Here is a 15,103-nt window from a genome sequence, read left to right as displayed (position 1 = left end):
AAGGTTATATGGCACTGCTGCGGCGACAGCGCCGATGGACCGATTACATAACCCGCCTCTGCGCTGCTGCTCTGCCCGCCGACCCCACCTCGACTTATAAACAGTCCTCCCGCCTGGCTCCTCCTCCTCCTCCTCCTCCCCTCCATCTCCATCTCCACCCCCAATCCTCATCTTCAATCACCCCCACAATGTCTAACGGATTCGCGACCTCCGGCCCCGACGGCGGCGACGCCATCAACAACATCAAGACCGACATCGTCACCCTCACCCGCTTCATCCTCGACGAGCAGTCCCGCGTCCAGCAGGCGACCGCCACCACCGGCGACTTCACCCTCCTCCTCAACTCGCTGCAGTTCGCCTTCAAGTTCATCTCCCACAACATCCGCCGCGCGACGCTCATCAACCTCGTCGGTCTCGCCGGCGCCACAAACTCCACCGGCGACGACCAAAAGAAGCTCGACGTCATCGGCGACGAGATCTTCATCAACGCCATGCGCGCGTCGGGCAAGGTTAAGGTCCTCGTCTCGGAGGAGCAGGAGGAAATCATCGTCTTTGACGGCGACGGAAAGTACTGCGTCGTCTGCGATCCCATCGACGGCTCCTCCAACCTCGACGCCGGCGTCTCCGTCGGCACCATCTTTGGCGTCTACAAGATCCAGCCCGGTTCGACCGGCACCGTCGCCGACGTCCTCCGTCCCGGAACTGAGATGGTCGCGGCCGGATACACAATGTACGGTGCCTCCGCCAACCTCGTGCTCACCACCGGCAACGGCGTCAACGGCTTCACCCTTGACTCCGCCCTCGGCGAGTTCATCCTCACCCATCCCGACATGAAGATCCCCAAGAAGCGCGCCATCTACTCGGCAAACGAGGGAAACACCGTCTACTGGGACAAGCCCACCCAAGAGTACTTCCACTCCCTCAAGTACCCCGAGGAAGGCAGCAAGCCCTACTCGGCCCGCTACATCGGCTCCATGGTCGCCGATATGCACCGTACCCTGCTCTACGGAGGTATCTTTGCCTACCCTGCCGACTCCAAGAGCAAGAACGGCAAGCTCAGAATCCTCTACGAGTGCTTCCCGATGGCGTTCCTGGTCGAGCAGGCCGGCGGCCTTGCTACCGACGGACGCAAGCGCATCCTCGACATGGTGCCCGAGCACATCCACTCGCGCTCCGGCATCTTCCTGGGTTCCGAGCTCGAGGTCCAGAAGGTCATTGACACCTACAAAAAGTACGATGCTTAGGTTTCTAGTCAATTGTCTTTCTATCGTCTCTATTGTCCCTATCGTCTCTCTGTTTGGGTTGTCTTTTGTCGCATCTCGAATCTCCTCCTCTCTCCTCCTCCTCTTCCTCCCCCTTCTCTACTCACCCCCACCACCCTCGCCACCACCTCACTATCGCATCTTGGGAAACGGATTGTTGATTTCTCCACGTATTATCACTGCCAGTCGTTGACTATACGCACACTCGGACCGGATCAGGATTTTACCAGGCGCGCCAGCACGGTCTGTCGCGCTTGACCTTTCATTCTCTTTTGCTCGTGCTTTATGTAATGTAATTATTATTCAATTAACCTCAATTACTCAATCTCCTTCTCTTTTATTTTCATGATAATCCCTCGCTGTCGTCAGTGCAGAAACAGGACATCGCGCCGGAACTGCTTCGGCCCTCGATTAATCCCGGCCGGCCGGATGCAGCGCCCATTGTCTGATTTCCCCACGCTGCCCGTGCCGCACCGCGGGAGCGTGCAGCTCCTATAATGTCATGAATTATGTAATGTTCTTAGTAAGATGTTAGTAAGAAAGTGCATAGGGTTCGGGCTGGCGCGTCGGGGGCACGCTTTCTGTTGAGGCGCGCGTGGAGGAGAGAGGAGTAGATATTGACGAACATGGCGCGGAAAGGAAGGCCAACAAAGAAAGAGGAGGAGAAGAAGAAGAAGAAGGAGGAGGAGTATGAAGATGAAGAGGAGGATCTCCCGACTGAGATTGATCCCTACGAGGTGCTCGGGGTATCGCGTACCGCTACCAGCGCGGAGATCAAGAAAGCGTATCGCAGACTTGCACTCGTGCACCACCCCGACAAGCAGCAGCAGCAGCAGCAGCAGCAGCAGCAGCAGAAAGAAGACACGCACAAGAAGTTCCAGGAGCTGGTGTTTGCGTACGGCGTGCTTTCAGATGAGGTGAAGCGCAAGAGGTATGATGCGACCGGCAGCTTAGCGGACGCGGACGCGGAAGGCGTGTTTGGCGAGGACGGGTATGGGTGGAAGGAGTTTTATGATGATATGTATGGCAAGAGCGTGACGCAGGAGATGATTGAGGAGGATAAGCGCGAGTATCAGGGTGGGTTTTCTTTTTTTCTTCTATATTTTAGGCAGATCAGGACTAACTCTGTACAGGCTCGGAGGAAGAGAAAGCAGACGTGTTGGAATACTACACCGCTTCAAAAGGCAGCATCGACTACATCTTCGAACACCTCCTGCACTCCTCAATTCTAGAAGACGAACCCCGCATCCGCTCGATCCTCGACGCCGCGCTTGCCGCAGGCGAAATCAGGCCCTACAAAGCCTACACGAGCGAGAGCACCTCGACGCACGCGAAACGGCGGCGGGCGGCCGAGGCGGAGAAAGAGGAGGCGGAGCAGATGGCGGACGAGATTCTGAAGACGAAAGAGGAGCGGAAGAAGTTGAAGAGCGGGAGCGAGGACGATTTGGCGGCGTTGATTCGGATGAGGAATCAGAATCGGATGGGCTCGTTTCTTGATGATTTGGAGAAGAAGTATGCGGGGGGGAAGGAGAGTAAGGCGAAGAAGGGGGGAAGGGGAAGAAGAGGAAGAGTGAGGAGAGTGAGATTAGTGAGGAGGCGTTTCAGGCGGCGCAGAGTAAGATTTTGAAAGGGAAGAAGAGACATTGATTGTTATGTAAAAAATTCAGCGATTTATTATAAGTTGAACTGTAGCGCTTTACAGTGGCGTGTAGCAATCCCAAACCAAAATTCCATTAAAACAAGAAACTAAAACAAGAGAATAAAAACAAAAACTATAGAACCTATGCCAATACACATGCAGTAATTATTCATATTTGCAAAGAAAAGGACCACCATCGAAAAACCCACTTAACAATTGTAGACAAAGCCCAATACCAACCCTCACTCAAATCAGAACGCGAGAGATCAAGGCTCACCCGGCTTTTTATAATTACACGCCACGATCTTGATCTTCTCACCCACCACCTGCTCGTTTCCTTCCATCTTGAAATGCACGTCTTTGATTATAAACGTCCACACGTCGTCGCAGAACCGGTAGATGTCGAGGTGGCCTTTGAATGACAGCCGTGTTGCTTTCGCTTGGTCTGAAAGGATCTCGGTGATGCATCGGTCGAACTGTGGTAGTGTTGTTAGCATAGAACAGTGAGATGGGGGGATATGAAGATAAAGTAACGTACGGTGGATAGGATCTTCATGGCAAGCTGTGGCTGGATCTTGGAGTCCCTAAATTCAAGCATCAGCACTCCGCACTCTGTTCCCCACATTCTCTCTCATCGACGTACTTGATCAATTCATCCAACGCATCAGTCAACGCAACGCCAATGCTAAACGGCACACACGCAAGTCAGTCACCACCTCTCCACCGATCTAGATTCAGCTTGTTTCAAGACTGAGCAATCATGACGTACCTGCTTCGTCGGTATAGTTCGTAGTATGCGTTTCCACTCATCTTTTCTTCTCTTACTGAAAAAACTCCAACCTGTCCAACTGAATCAAAAGCTCAGTATAGTTCTCGCTGATTCCTCTTTTCCAAGCAACAGCACGCAAGCTAGATTCGCAAACACAACAAAAAAAAAAACCTTCACGAGTATAAAGCCCGCTAGTTTCTCTACCTTGCGCAAACTAATTCCAGCTCTCTGTTTGACAACCACGAAGCTATACAAAATCGACTCTGCACGGTAACGCAACCGGAGCTTTCAGAACGTCAGCCGACCGTAACGGGGGCGGTGGGTGGGTACTGTACCGGTAAGGGGTTTGTGGCGATGCTGGGGGATGCCTTGTTCACTTTGTTCACTCCTCTGCGGTGATGTGTACTTGCGCGCTTTTCTGGATTTTGGTTGATTCTGTTTTTCTTAATGAACAGTATGTAAAAGGTGATATGGGAGATGTTGGTTTTATTTCTGTATGAAGACGAGGAATACTGAAATTGAAAGTCTGGAATCTACGGCTCGCTGCTCTGCATCTCGATCTCCACAGCTCCACCCCATTCCACCCCTCCTCACCCCTCCTCACCTCTCTCTCACCCTCCAACCCCTCCACAACCACCTCTCCTCCTCTCGCTCATCAAAACCCCACCAAAAACCCCCCATTCGACCCCTTCTAAGTGTAAACACCTAACCCTGACTGGCTAATGCTATTGGAAATTAAGGTTTATTAGGCATGGTTATGCCTTGGTGGCTTAGTTGGTTAAAGCGTGAGTCTCATAATCTCAAGGTCGTGGGTTCGACTCCCACCCGGGGCAAAGTTTTTTTTTGCCATTTGTTTTTTTTATTTGCTGTTTGTTTGCTTATTTTTTGTTCAAAAGAATTAGAAGACACGTCTAATTGTGTTGGAACAGGTACTGAAATTAAGATAAGATAGTGGTATTAATTAAAGCTCATATCTTCTGCTTCAGCCTCGCCTCCTTACAAGTCGGGCAATCCGGCGACAACCTCATCTTCTCCCTAATAAACGCCAAATGCGTGACCTTCTGCGCCACGCTCTTCATCCCCACCGGCGAGTACCCATCCTTATTCCCCGGCCACACCTCGTCTTCTTCTGCGAACTTCTCCTCCGCGTTGACGTCGTGGTTGGCCTGGATCGCGCGCATCTTCGCCATGAGCGAATGTTCGGAAAACATGTGTCCGCAGGATGGGAATTGTAGGATCGTGTCGGTCGCTTTGAATGATTCGAGATGTTCGATGTCGAACTTGATTCCGCGCGCGCGCCCGCTTCGGAGCTGCGCAGAGTAGCTCTCGACCTCGCCGTTGAGAATCGTCGCCGCGCCCTGCGCAATCGACAGCGTGAGCTCGTACTCGTGCAGGATCTTCTGCAGCGCGCTCTTGAGTCCCTCGATCTGCATGCCTTCCTTAATCCTCCTCACGAGCGTGATCGGATCGATCGCCGTGCCCGCGTTCTCGAGCAGCGCGCGGATGAATTTCGGTTTATCCATGCTGTAGTCTAGAAGGTCGCTCCAGAGCTCTTTGTCGTCCTGCGACTTTGCGAAACTGATTGCTTGGTCGACGTCTTGCAGGCGGTTGATGATCAGCATTAGCGCGCGCTTGTTCTCGCCGGTTTTGCCGAGGATGTAGACGAGCTCCGGGATGTATTCTCTTTTTTCGCAAATCTCAGAGGCCTACAAAACAGCTTGTTAGTTTCGTTTTTAAAAAAATGTAAAGCAAAGCAACTGACCTTCTCGAGATTATAGCTATTACTCTTCTTCAAAAACTCGAGCAACTTCGGCCGATCATAGTCCGCATACAGATTAACCAGCAAATCCGAAAACGCCTGCGACGCAAACGGATCCACCATCTGCAGCTTTTCGAGATACAGAAACGCCATGACCTCCATCCCGGACTTAATCACCTGATCCACCACCCGCTCAGGCAGCAGCTCCAGCCGTCCTTCGACCACCAGATCGACCGCCTCGGCGGATTTCTCTCGGATCACAGACACCGGCGCGGATTCGAGCTCCTGCACGGTGACGTTGATTGTCATGATCTCGGGGATAGACGGAAGCATGGACAGCAGCAGATGTTGGTCTCTGATGAGGTCGATCGCGGCCGGATCTTGGATGTGAAGTAAGTGGCCGATAGCCGCGTTCGGATTCCCGATCGAGACGTAGAGCTTTGCAATGTTCTGCCGCAGCTTGCGGTCGTCTTCGTCCTTGAGCTTATTCTCCATCAGCGCGATGATACTCTTGGTATCATACAGCTCGGTCGGCCATGTATCGAGGAACTTGTAAAGCTGCTCTTTATCGCTGTTCAGATAATATCCCAGCACCATCTCGTAAATCACGCTCGAAAGCTCAGGCGCAGACGTCGGCAAGTGGCTCGCGATATCGGCCACATGCCCACCAGTGACAAACACCCACGCATACCGCTCCCACTCCTGTCTCACCGCGCGCTCGACCTCGCTCTCTTCCTCCTCGGCGTCGTCCAGACTTGCTGCCGCCTGCGTCGTGCGCTGCGGGATCGGCGTCGCGGTCAGCACTTTGCGGAGCGTCAGACCTGCTTCGTGCCACTCGTCGTCCTCGATCAAGGTCTCGACCCACTTGACGCCAATCTCGCGTCTTCGGTTGTCGTCAATCAATCCCGCGCTCATCAGCCACGCTTCTTCATACTTCTTCCGCTCCAGAAGCCACTCAAACCTATCGTTCTCGTCGCGCTCGGTCGCAATTACGCCATCCCGAGCAGACAGCACGTAGAACTTTCGACCAGAGTTGGGCGGCGTCGGGAATCCTTTGCTGTTGGCACTCCACACTCGGAGATGATAGTCATTAGCTCCCAGCCGCTCGTATCCGCGGAGCGACAACTGGTCGGCCGACAACTCCTCGCCTGTGGTGGGAGACACAAGCCGCAGCTCAGGCGTCTCAGCCAGCGGTCGTGGGACTTCTTCTGTGGGCGCCGGTGGTGCGTTGTAAGTTAGAATCAAGAGCGACTCCTCGTCGTACTTGAGCACTCCAGAAACAAGGCCATCGATGCTGAGAATCGTCTCGACCTCGGACTTGCGTTCGCTCATGAGCGACGCCGACGCAGATCCGATAGACCCGCTCTGGCCGATGGGCTTGCTGTCGCCGGTCTTTATCACTTTGATGATCCAGATGGTGTAGGCCCAGCCGACTAGGAATTTGCTCGGCGAGATCCATGAGATTCGTGGTCGGTACAGGTCCGCGCGGGGGGAGTCTTTCGGCAGCGCAATTCTTGATATGCGAGACCTTGTGGGCGCGTGGTAAAGATGAATTCCCTATCGGGCGTTAGCAAGGATCGTCAAATCATTTTATAGAGTAGAGACCTACCGCATCGTTCATCGCCACAATTATATCACCTGTCCAATCGGTGTCATTGATAGGTCCTTCTCCGTGGAACAACGTAGTATCAGTCTGTCTCCCAAGCCACCCCTTCTCTGACAATATCAAGCTGCAAGCCGTGCCCCCCGAGACAAACGTGCGAGTAGTTTGGAAATTCGGATCAAGCGAGACCGCATGCACAGGTCTTAAGAAATCAGACGCCGAGATATCCTTCGGATCATGCACCGACGCAATCACAACCCGGCCATCAAGTGAGGCAGACGCAATCACGGTGCCGTCGGTAGAGAGCGAGAGAATCGAAGCTGAGTGAGCTCTGTAGGTTCGAATTGGTACCAGCTCGGGCGTTGTCACGTACAGCGTTCCGCCGTGGGTTGCAAACACGAGAAAGTCGTCGTGCGCAAGAAATGTCGAGAGGGGGTCGGATGAGAAGAGAGTCGGAGGAAGTTGGACGATTCGAGTGTACTTCAGACGAGGTTCATCTTCGTCTTCGTCGTCCTCATCTTCGTCGTCTTCCTCTTCCTCATCGTCATCTTCATCGTCATCGTCGTCGTCGTCGTCGTCACCCTCCTCAGACTCATCTTCTTCATCATCCTCATCTGACCCATCCTCAACTGCAGCCTCGTCTTCTGACCCCGTACTATCGTCAGCCATTTCTGTATATCCGGCGTTAAACGTAGTAGGCTGCTCCCCATCCTCGTCTGAGGACGAGCCATAGGACTCATCCCTGGCCACCAGCGAATTCCTTTGCACCATTTCCAGCCTCTGATATAGCAAATCAATCCCCGTCCAGCAACCAAAATACACTGCTTATCGGGAGTATAACAACTAATCCGCTGCTGTCTTTGCTAGATGTCTGAGCAATGCGGTTGACGGCGGGCTCTCTTGCCGAGATGGGACAATATCGCTTTAAACTCTAAATTATCAGCCTATAGATTGAATCGGGGCAAGGGTTAGATTGGCCGGATTCGACTTTGTTTTCGGTGGATATCTATTACAAGTTATTGCTGTCGGGATGATGAGTGGGGATTAGAGATTATACGCTATAGCATTGCTAGTGGCGATTTGGACTAAATTATAATATGCTGGATGGAAGTGTTGATAAAGGCTTTATATAAAAGGCAACCAAAGAGGTATGATCTCGTATCGCCAGCCAAGTCTATGACAAGATTGAGATACAAAAAGCTTGAGACTCTACATGAATCCTCGTTTCAACAAAATAGAAAAAGCTGCTGCTGCGTGAATTACTTGAACTTCTCTCCCTGGATCGTGGCGACGACCTTTCGCGAATGTCTCATGCGTCTGAATTCGCACAACCAGATTCCCTGCCATGTGCCGGTGGCCAGTCTACCGTCGCGGATCGGGATGGTAACTGAAGCGCCGATTACTATGTAGCATGCGTTAGATTTCGTTTTGTTTCGTAGGGCTTTCGCTGGCCATTGGACCGGGAAAGTAAACGGCGACGGTAGTGTCATAGATTGGGAATACTTACAGCTACTTCTGACATGAGCAGGCATGTCATCGCTTCCTGTTTTATATAAAAATCAAATCCGTCAGTATTCAAGCAATCTAGAATAAGAATGCAATAAATCCAGCTCTCCACTGACCTTCGGCATCATGTCTATAATTCCAGCTCTCGGGCGCAATCTTCTCAAGCGCATCAGTCATATCCGCGCGCACGTCCGAGTCCCAATTCTCGTTCAAGGTCAGCGCAGCAGAGGTATGCTGCATAAACAGATTGACCAGGCCGACCTTGTAATCTTTGAGCTCAGGTAGATTCTGCACGATTTCGTCGGTGACGAGGTAGCAGCCTCGCGTACGGGGCGACATTGTGATTGTCTTTTGAGACCACGACATTTGTAGCTGCTGGGATTGCTGTGGAGATAGAAAGAGCTTGTGCTGGATGAATTGATAGCAAATGCAAACAGAGATGATGAGAAGAAGACGGTAGAGAATGATTGCGGTTTCTCGATGTTGAGATTCTTTCATTGCCTGACGTCACTGATTACAATCGAACGGAAATGATTTGAAGATTCGTGCATCGGGCACCAATTTAGTTACCACTCGAAGTTCTTGCAGAGATTGATTTAGTTGCTATATTTTTCAGCTTATAGTAGTAGTAGATTCAATTGATAAATTGCATTATATACTTTTGTATTATATTTACATAGAACAGTACAGTTGTTAACGTGAAGAAGGCAGATCCACAGCCTGGGCTGCCGGCAGCAGACAGCAGCCGCACACGTTCGTCCCAAAGCCGCGCAATCCTCATCTACGAACACTCGTTGAACAGTCTCATAGATCAACAATCTCGTAACTCCACGTCGCTTTAACTGAGCAGCTGTCGTATCAGTTCGGCCTGATAGTTCAATAACAAAATGGGACTGATAGGAATCATCTTGCGATGTACTGCGGTCGTCGGCATGATGCAACGAGCTGGGAAACGCAAATCGCTGACTCCGAACGGACTCACGGCTGGCATGATTACAGGCCTCATACATGCAGTTCACCCATGGTCTATCTTCACCATCCTTCTCTTTGGATTTTTCATTACCGGCACAGCATTCACAAAGGTGGGTTATGCGACTCTACCCTCGCTGGTCTATGCTATGAGTGTAATGGTTCTAACCGGATAACCTCCCAGGTTAAAGCGAATATCAAGAAAAAACTCACAGTCTCGCCTACTGGCGGCGCCGGCGGAGAGGGTCCTCGGACTGAAGTTCAAGTGCTGGCAAACTCTGTAATTGCCTCGGTACTCATCCTTCTACATGCGCTCTTTAAAAGATCCCAGTGTTTTGATTCAGATATCCTAGCGATTGGGGTTATCGCGTAAGTGACTTCGCTTCTGGTGGTTGTGGCTACGTACTAACGAGAAATCTTTCCACTCCCTAGACAATACGCCGCAGTCACTGCAGACACATGGTCGTCAGAGCTCGGAATTCTCTCTAGATCGAGACCGATCCTGATCACCACCATGAGGCCCTGTCCACCCGGCACAAACGGTGGAGTCTCACAAACCGGCCTGATCTCGGCTTTTGCAGGAGGAGCGTTTGTTGGTCTATTGACCGCTTTGTTTGCGCCATTCTGTGACTCCTGGTCGTTGGTCTCGCGATTACGACTTATATTTGGCATTGCAATCGTCGGATTCACCGGAAGCATCCTCGATTCGCTTCTAGGTGCGACCCTGCAGCAATCCGTTGCAAACGATAGCGGCGTTATAATCGAAGTTGAAGGTGGAGAGAAGAAGAGACTGAGCGGGAAGATCGTGTCTGGTGCCGACGTCCTGAGTAATAACGGGGTGAACTTGGCAATGGCCTTCGCAACTACGGTTTTGACAATGTTCATTGCTTATGCTTTTTACGGGTTCCATTAAGTTTTTTTTTGTGGCATGATGAGCTATGCAGATTTCATGGGCAAAGAAAGGAACGTGTGCGTAGGTTCTGAGAACCAGGGCTCGCGCGAATCTAAGCTCAATGACTTCTGAGATATACAGTCAACATCATGGCTAGAATCTGTTTAAATGTATTCTAATATAGACTTTTCGGTGATTATCCTGACTTTGCTAGAAATCACTTCTGATAATTAGTTGCATGTTTCCTGGTTTTGTCCATAGACAGGTCGAGAGCTTTCGTGTCCCGTGAAGCTTTCCATCTTTATTGCAATTAGCAAATTTCCTATCCTGTCCACAGACTGCCCCGCTCTACTGTTCTTTACATTGCTACTTTCTGTTGACTTCCATTTGATGGAGCTCCATGCATAGCGAATAAAGCTCCAGCGTTGAGATTCAGCATGCCCGGCGTTGACTCGGACCGTTCGATATTCGGGCGGTGAGGCCTAACTTTTATTCCGTCTTTTTACAATGATTCCGCTCTGAATGTATACGGATGTTGACTGTCCTCAAACAGAGAAGTGTATAAAGAAGACGATATCCACTGGACTATGTCGATTCATGCTGACGCCGGTGTATCTTCCCAAATTCCAGAGACTTGGAGATCTTGATTCAAAGAGGAAAAGTTTAGCTAAATCGAAGAACCCGTAGTTGCTGCTCTTTTCCATCATTTGCATCGCCTTTCTATACTTTGGACGTAGTAGGATCGATGCTTCTCAGAGCTCTATTCTTACGACTAAATCTCGATATTTTAGAGTAAAAGCTGAAAGTCACGCGAAAGAGTTGCATCTGGAGCGCGAAATTGCCTGTTGCCAAACGTAGATCCACGAGCATCTAGATGCAACGAAGGTGCCCAGATCTTTGCCTGATAAAAGTAATTATGCATTTTACGCAAAAGATTATTATCTGTATGTATGTTCCCATCCAGTTCGAAATTGCATAAAGTAGAAACATTGTTGGGGTTCATGGACAACCATGGACAGTAATGTCTATGGTTTTCGTTACTACATTTCAGGCATTCTGTAGCGACGACATCTACCCAAGCGGGAGATTTCGCGAGCTGCTCAAGAGAAATACGAGAGTGGATGTTCTAGACCCTTGATATCTTCGACTGCCAGCAACGCGAACAATGAGCCGCGCTGAGCAGGGTATGGACATAAATGTACCCCTCTTGGACAAGCAGACAAGAGTCCGTTCCCCACGCCGCGGCAAACTCACGGCAGGCAATTAGGTTGGGCGAGAGAGCGCGACGACAGACAGATGCGAATGGCCGCGTCTCGAACGTCGTCTGCGGCAAATCAGCTGCGTCCCAAATTGCACTTTGACCGGATCCCAAAATCCGTCGTCGCTAGAAAAGAGAGAAAAGCTTTGCCGTGCGGTTGCTATTATCCATCCCCACAGAATCTTGCTGGACTTGGTACACTTGGCGTCCCACTGCTCAGAAACCTATTTCTGTTTTCAACGCATCCGGCTCATAACTCCTGGCGGCGTCGTTCGCTCGCTCTAGTCGCTACTCGACAACGAATGAAACAATGATAACTTCATCTTCTCAAGCCACGTTATGGCGCCCTAGCTGAATAGGTGGGCTTCAAAGCGCAAGAAGAACGTTGTGTCTAAGCGCTCGACTGACACGACTCGAACACGCCATGCTCGTGTGCGGGCACATGTACAGACCTCCTGCCCAGCACCGGCACAATGAGCACGTTCCCGAGCGGGTCTTGGATCGTACGGCTGTCGACCAGTCCGGGAAAGCCTTCTCCGATGGACAAAATGGTCACAGCATCCACCAATCCACGCTCTTCTATACGGATCTGATAAAAGGCGCTGTTCATTAAGCTTATAAGATTAAGTTCCCGTGGCGCCCACTACTTGCTGACGACCGAAAGTCTACTTTGTTTTGTCGCGCATTTACTACTACGTCGGGTTGTCTTTCGATACTCAATGGCGCAATGGTGCAGCGTCCAGCGGGAGCTAGAGGAGCCGAACCAGATAAAAGAACAATCAGATTGATCACCATGGGTCTCTTATTTTTATCTGATTGTAAATGTTATGCTTAATGCGGTATTTTTACGCACCGCTCCTTGAAGTCATGATCTCTATTGCAGTTGGCTGGCTCATCGATCAGTGTACCCAACTCGATATAAACACTTCACATGCTGAAAATCTAATTAATTCATGCTCTCTGCATCTATCGTTCAATTATTAAGTTGTCCGGCCTTAGTTTACAAAGCTAAACTTATGAGCCCATCCTTCGTGTGCGCACTGACTATCATTTCGAGTCTCTGGAAAAAGAGTCCAGACTCCAATCGTCTCTTATCCCTGCTGCTCAGCGAAAACTTCTGCAAACATTTAAATATCCCAAACTCCCGAGTCCTCAACCATGAAATCCTCACGCATCAGTTGCTTTACAGTCGGACAATATGGTTCAGCTAGTCGGCTCTCGCAGCGCGGCTGCCGTCGTTGTAGCATCGTTGCTCGGCGCCGTGTCAGCTATTAAGGGCACGCGAAACCTACCCTACTGCGCTTACGCATGTATGGACCTTGCCGGCGGTGTGAATTATGGCTGTACCGACTATTCAGGAAACAATTATGCCTTATGTCTCTGCTCTAACAAGCCGCTCCTCGGGAGTTTCGCTCTCTGTGCAGAACAGCATTGTCCTGATGAGGCCGAAAAGTCGTTTGCTTATGCTCCCAAGTACTGCAGTTTCAAGAGTGTCGACTTTGACTGGACTTATGATGAGGCGCTGCAGTACGGGAAAGACAACCTGAATGCCTCGGCAGATCTCTTCTCTTACGATCTAATGACTTCTACGGTTGAGTTCCCGGACGAGTCTTACCAGGGGTATCTGAAAACAGAGACTGCGTACTACGGAAACGACAAATTCGGAGAGATTTACGGGTACGTCTAAAATCATTTCCTCATTTTGATATGTCGAGTTGCTAACAGGTAGATTGTCTACAGTGGTGCCACGATGATCTTCTGGTTTGGGCTATGCTTCCTTGCCTGTATTCGCAACGTGTTTTACAAATTATTTCCCAAAGCAGCAACTAGGGCTTTCGCGCCAATTACAATGATTCGCAAATACCTCATTGTCCCTGCCTTATTCAATGGAGTACATACGGCACCCGCCCGATTTTTTGGAGTTGGCTACGCTCTTATCCCGTCGCGTGGAGAGACGCTTGCAGTCATCGGCTTCATGATTCTCAACACCGTCTTTCTGTTTGTCAATTACCGCCTCGACAACGACAATATATACTGGCCCGACGCCAAAAACATCCAGTTGTCGCGCTACCTTGCCGACCGTACAGGCATTATGTCTTTTGTTCAGATTCCTCCTCTGATCTTGTTTGGTGGTCGCAACAATTTCTTGATGTGGGCTACCGGCTGGTCGTATCAGTCGTTCATGGTTTATCATCGCTGGATTGCTCGCGTCATGTACATCAATGCTGTTTTGCATTCAGTTGGGTATACTGCCTACTCGCTTTTTTACGGCAAAGAGAATCTCTATGAATCCTTCCAGGAAGGATATTGGAATTGGGGTGTTGCGGTATGCTTGTGCCTCTTTCACAAATCTCTAATAACTTACAGATGCTAACATTTTCTTGACTTGACTAGGCTACAGTTATTGGTGGATTTATCATGCTACAAGCAATCTACACGTTGCGTCACAAATTTTACGAAACTTTCCTGATCATCCATATCGTCTTCGTGGCAGTATTCATCGTCGGGCTATGGTATCACTGCATCGACCTGGGCTGGATGGAATACCTCTACGCTTCGATTGCTATCTGGGGCTTCGATCGTATTGTCCGCGTCATTCGTGTGTTTATCATCGGCGGCCAACTTGACTGCCAAGCTCGAATGGTGGGCGACGTGATCATCCTCGATATCCGCGCCTCGGGTTATAGATGGAGCCCGGGTGCAGGGCAGTACTGCTACATCTACTTCCGCCGCTTCAATTTCTGGGAAAATCATCCGTTTTCGCTCTTAGAGCGAGTGGGTGATCGCTATATCTTTGTCGCGAAGGCGAAGCATGGAATGACCAAAAAGCTGGAGAAGTACGTCTCTGCTCGGCAGTCCGAGGCCATCAATCTGAAAGTCGGTGTCGAGGGCCCTTATGGCGAGAGATTCCCCGTTGATCCGTTTGGCACAGTTGTTCTCATTGCCGGAGGAATTGGTATATCAGCAATATACGGATACGCAAAGGAGCTCAAGCAAAACGCAGTTACTGGGCAACACATTATCCTGCACTGGGTCTGCCACGACGAGCAAACGACTACTGCTCTGACAGAGCAAATCCTCTCTCTGGCAGCCGATAAACATGTTGAAGTACACATTCACCTTTCAGTATCCAGAGCTGAGCTCGACGGCTCAAGCAGCAACTTTGAAAGCGACAAAGACGAAAAAATCGCATCCGACTCAGGTCACTCTGCAAACTCACTTGCACCCTTCACGACAATCGGGCGTCCGGATATGTACGGCCTGATTTCTGACGGAGTTCATAACGCGGACTCCTCGGTAGCGGTGGTGGTGTGTGGACCTTTGTCTATGAACGATGATTGCCGCGCGGCGACAGCTAGTTTGCTGGATGCGAAGGGAAGTCAGAGGGTTGAGTATTTTGAGGAATCGTTTTCGTGGGCTTAGTCTGGGTAGTAATTTCTGGCGGT

At 50.4% G+C, this 15,103-nt stretch overlaps 7 protein-coding genes and 1 non-coding gene across 8 annotated transcripts; 5 read left to right on the top strand and 3 right to left on the bottom strand.

Moving 5' to 3' along the window:
* Nucleotides 1-83: 83 nt before the first annotated feature.
* BZA70DRAFT_276864 (fructose-1,6-bisphosphatase class 1/Sedoheputulose-1,7-bisphosphatase) lies at nucleotides 84-1,603 on the top strand. Its single transcript, XM_064912366.1, has one exon. The coding sequence runs from the start codon at nucleotides 189-191 to the stop codon at nucleotides 1,242-1,244; it is 1,056 nt and encodes a 351-aa protein (XP_064768752.1). The 5' UTR covers nucleotides 84-188; the 3' UTR covers nucleotides 1,245-1,603.
* A 285-nt stretch (nucleotides 1,604-1,888) lies between these two features.
* Nucleotides 1,889-2,944, top strand: BZA70DRAFT_256524 (DnaJ protein, subfamily C, member 9; the record flags this gene model as incomplete). Its single annotated transcript, XM_064910809.1, has 2 exons — nucleotides 1,889-2,339; nucleotides 2,396-2,944. The coding sequence occupies 2 exons, from the start codon at nucleotides 1,889-1,891 to the stop codon at nucleotides 2,887-2,889; spliced, it is 945 nt and encodes a 314-aa protein (XP_064768751.1). The 3' UTR covers nucleotides 2,890-2,944.
* BZA70DRAFT_276861 (transcription initiation factor IIA, gamma subunit, helical domain-containing protein) lies at nucleotides 2,945-3,951 on the bottom strand. Its single transcript, XM_064912365.1, has 4 exons — nucleotides 3,671-3,951; nucleotides 3,545-3,586; nucleotides 3,440-3,485; nucleotides 2,945-3,377 (listed from the first exon to the last, which is right to left on the bottom strand). Exons 1-4 carry the CDS (start codon nucleotides 3,709-3,711, stop codon nucleotides 3,168-3,170), a joined length of 339 nt encoding a protein of 112 aa, XP_064768750.1. The 5' UTR covers nucleotides 3,712-3,951; the 3' UTR covers nucleotides 2,945-3,167.
* Nucleotides 3,952-4,429: 478 nt separating this feature from the next.
* On the top strand, nucleotides 4,430-4,503 carry BZA70DRAFT_t43. Its single transcript has one exon. It is a non-coding gene; the product is annotated as a tRNA-Met (tRNA).
* Nucleotides 4,504-4,638: 135 nt separating this feature from the next.
* On the bottom strand, nucleotides 4,639-7,701 carry BZA70DRAFT_237249 (uncharacterized protein; the record flags this gene model as incomplete). The annotated part of the gene is made up of 3 exons (XM_064910407.1): nucleotides 4,639-5,376; nucleotides 5,433-6,986; nucleotides 7,039-7,701. 3 exons carry the CDS (start codon nucleotides 7,699-7,701, stop codon nucleotides 4,639-4,641), a joined length of 2,955 nt encoding a protein of 984 aa, XP_064768749.1.
* Nucleotides 7,702-7,938: 237 nt separating this feature from the next.
* Nucleotides 7,939-9,028, bottom strand: BZA70DRAFT_256514 (uncharacterized protein). Its single transcript, XM_064910808.1, has 3 exons — nucleotides 8,655-9,028; nucleotides 8,540-8,575; nucleotides 7,939-8,434 (listed from the first exon to the last, which is right to left on the bottom strand). The coding sequence occupies exons 1-3, from the start codon at nucleotides 8,902-8,904 to the stop codon at nucleotides 8,292-8,294; spliced, it is 429 nt and encodes a 142-aa protein (XP_064768748.1). The 5' UTR covers nucleotides 8,905-9,028; the 3' UTR covers nucleotides 7,939-8,291.
* Nucleotides 9,029-9,224: 196 nt separating this feature from the next.
* BZA70DRAFT_138710 (integral membrane protein DUF92-domain-containing protein) lies at nucleotides 9,225-10,716 on the top strand. The gene is made up of 4 exons (XM_064909620.1): nucleotides 9,225-9,620; nucleotides 9,692-9,876; nucleotides 9,940-10,442; nucleotides 10,533-10,716. The coding sequence occupies exons 1-3, from the start codon at nucleotides 9,426-9,428 to the stop codon at nucleotides 10,418-10,420; spliced, it is 861 nt and encodes a 286-aa protein (XP_064768747.1). The 5' UTR covers nucleotides 9,225-9,425; the 3' UTR covers nucleotides 10,421-10,442; nucleotides 10,533-10,716.
* A 2,139-nt stretch (nucleotides 10,717-12,855) lies between these two features.
* BZA70DRAFT_288902 (ferric reductase like transmembrane component-domain-containing protein) lies at nucleotides 12,856-15,080 on the top strand (the record flags this gene model as incomplete). The annotated part of the gene is made up of 3 exons (XM_064914074.1): nucleotides 12,856-13,334; nucleotides 13,398-13,983; nucleotides 14,052-15,080. The coding sequence occupies 3 exons, from the start codon at nucleotides 12,856-12,858 to the stop codon at nucleotides 15,078-15,080; spliced, it is 2,094 nt and encodes a 697-aa protein (XP_064768746.1).
* Nucleotides 15,081-15,103: the final 23 nt, after the last annotated feature.

Source organism: Myxozyma melibiosi (genome assembly GCF_037950935.1).
Source record: "Myxozyma melibiosi strain Phaff 52-87 chromosome Unknown BZA70scaffold_4, whole genome shotgun sequence".
NCBI classification, from domain to species: Eukaryota; Fungi; Ascomycota; class Lipomycetes; order Lipomycetales; family Lipomycetaceae; genus Myxozyma; species Myxozyma melibiosi.
The sequence above is the reverse complement of the archived record's forward strand: the minus strand, read 5'-3'. Positions and strand labels throughout refer to the sequence as shown.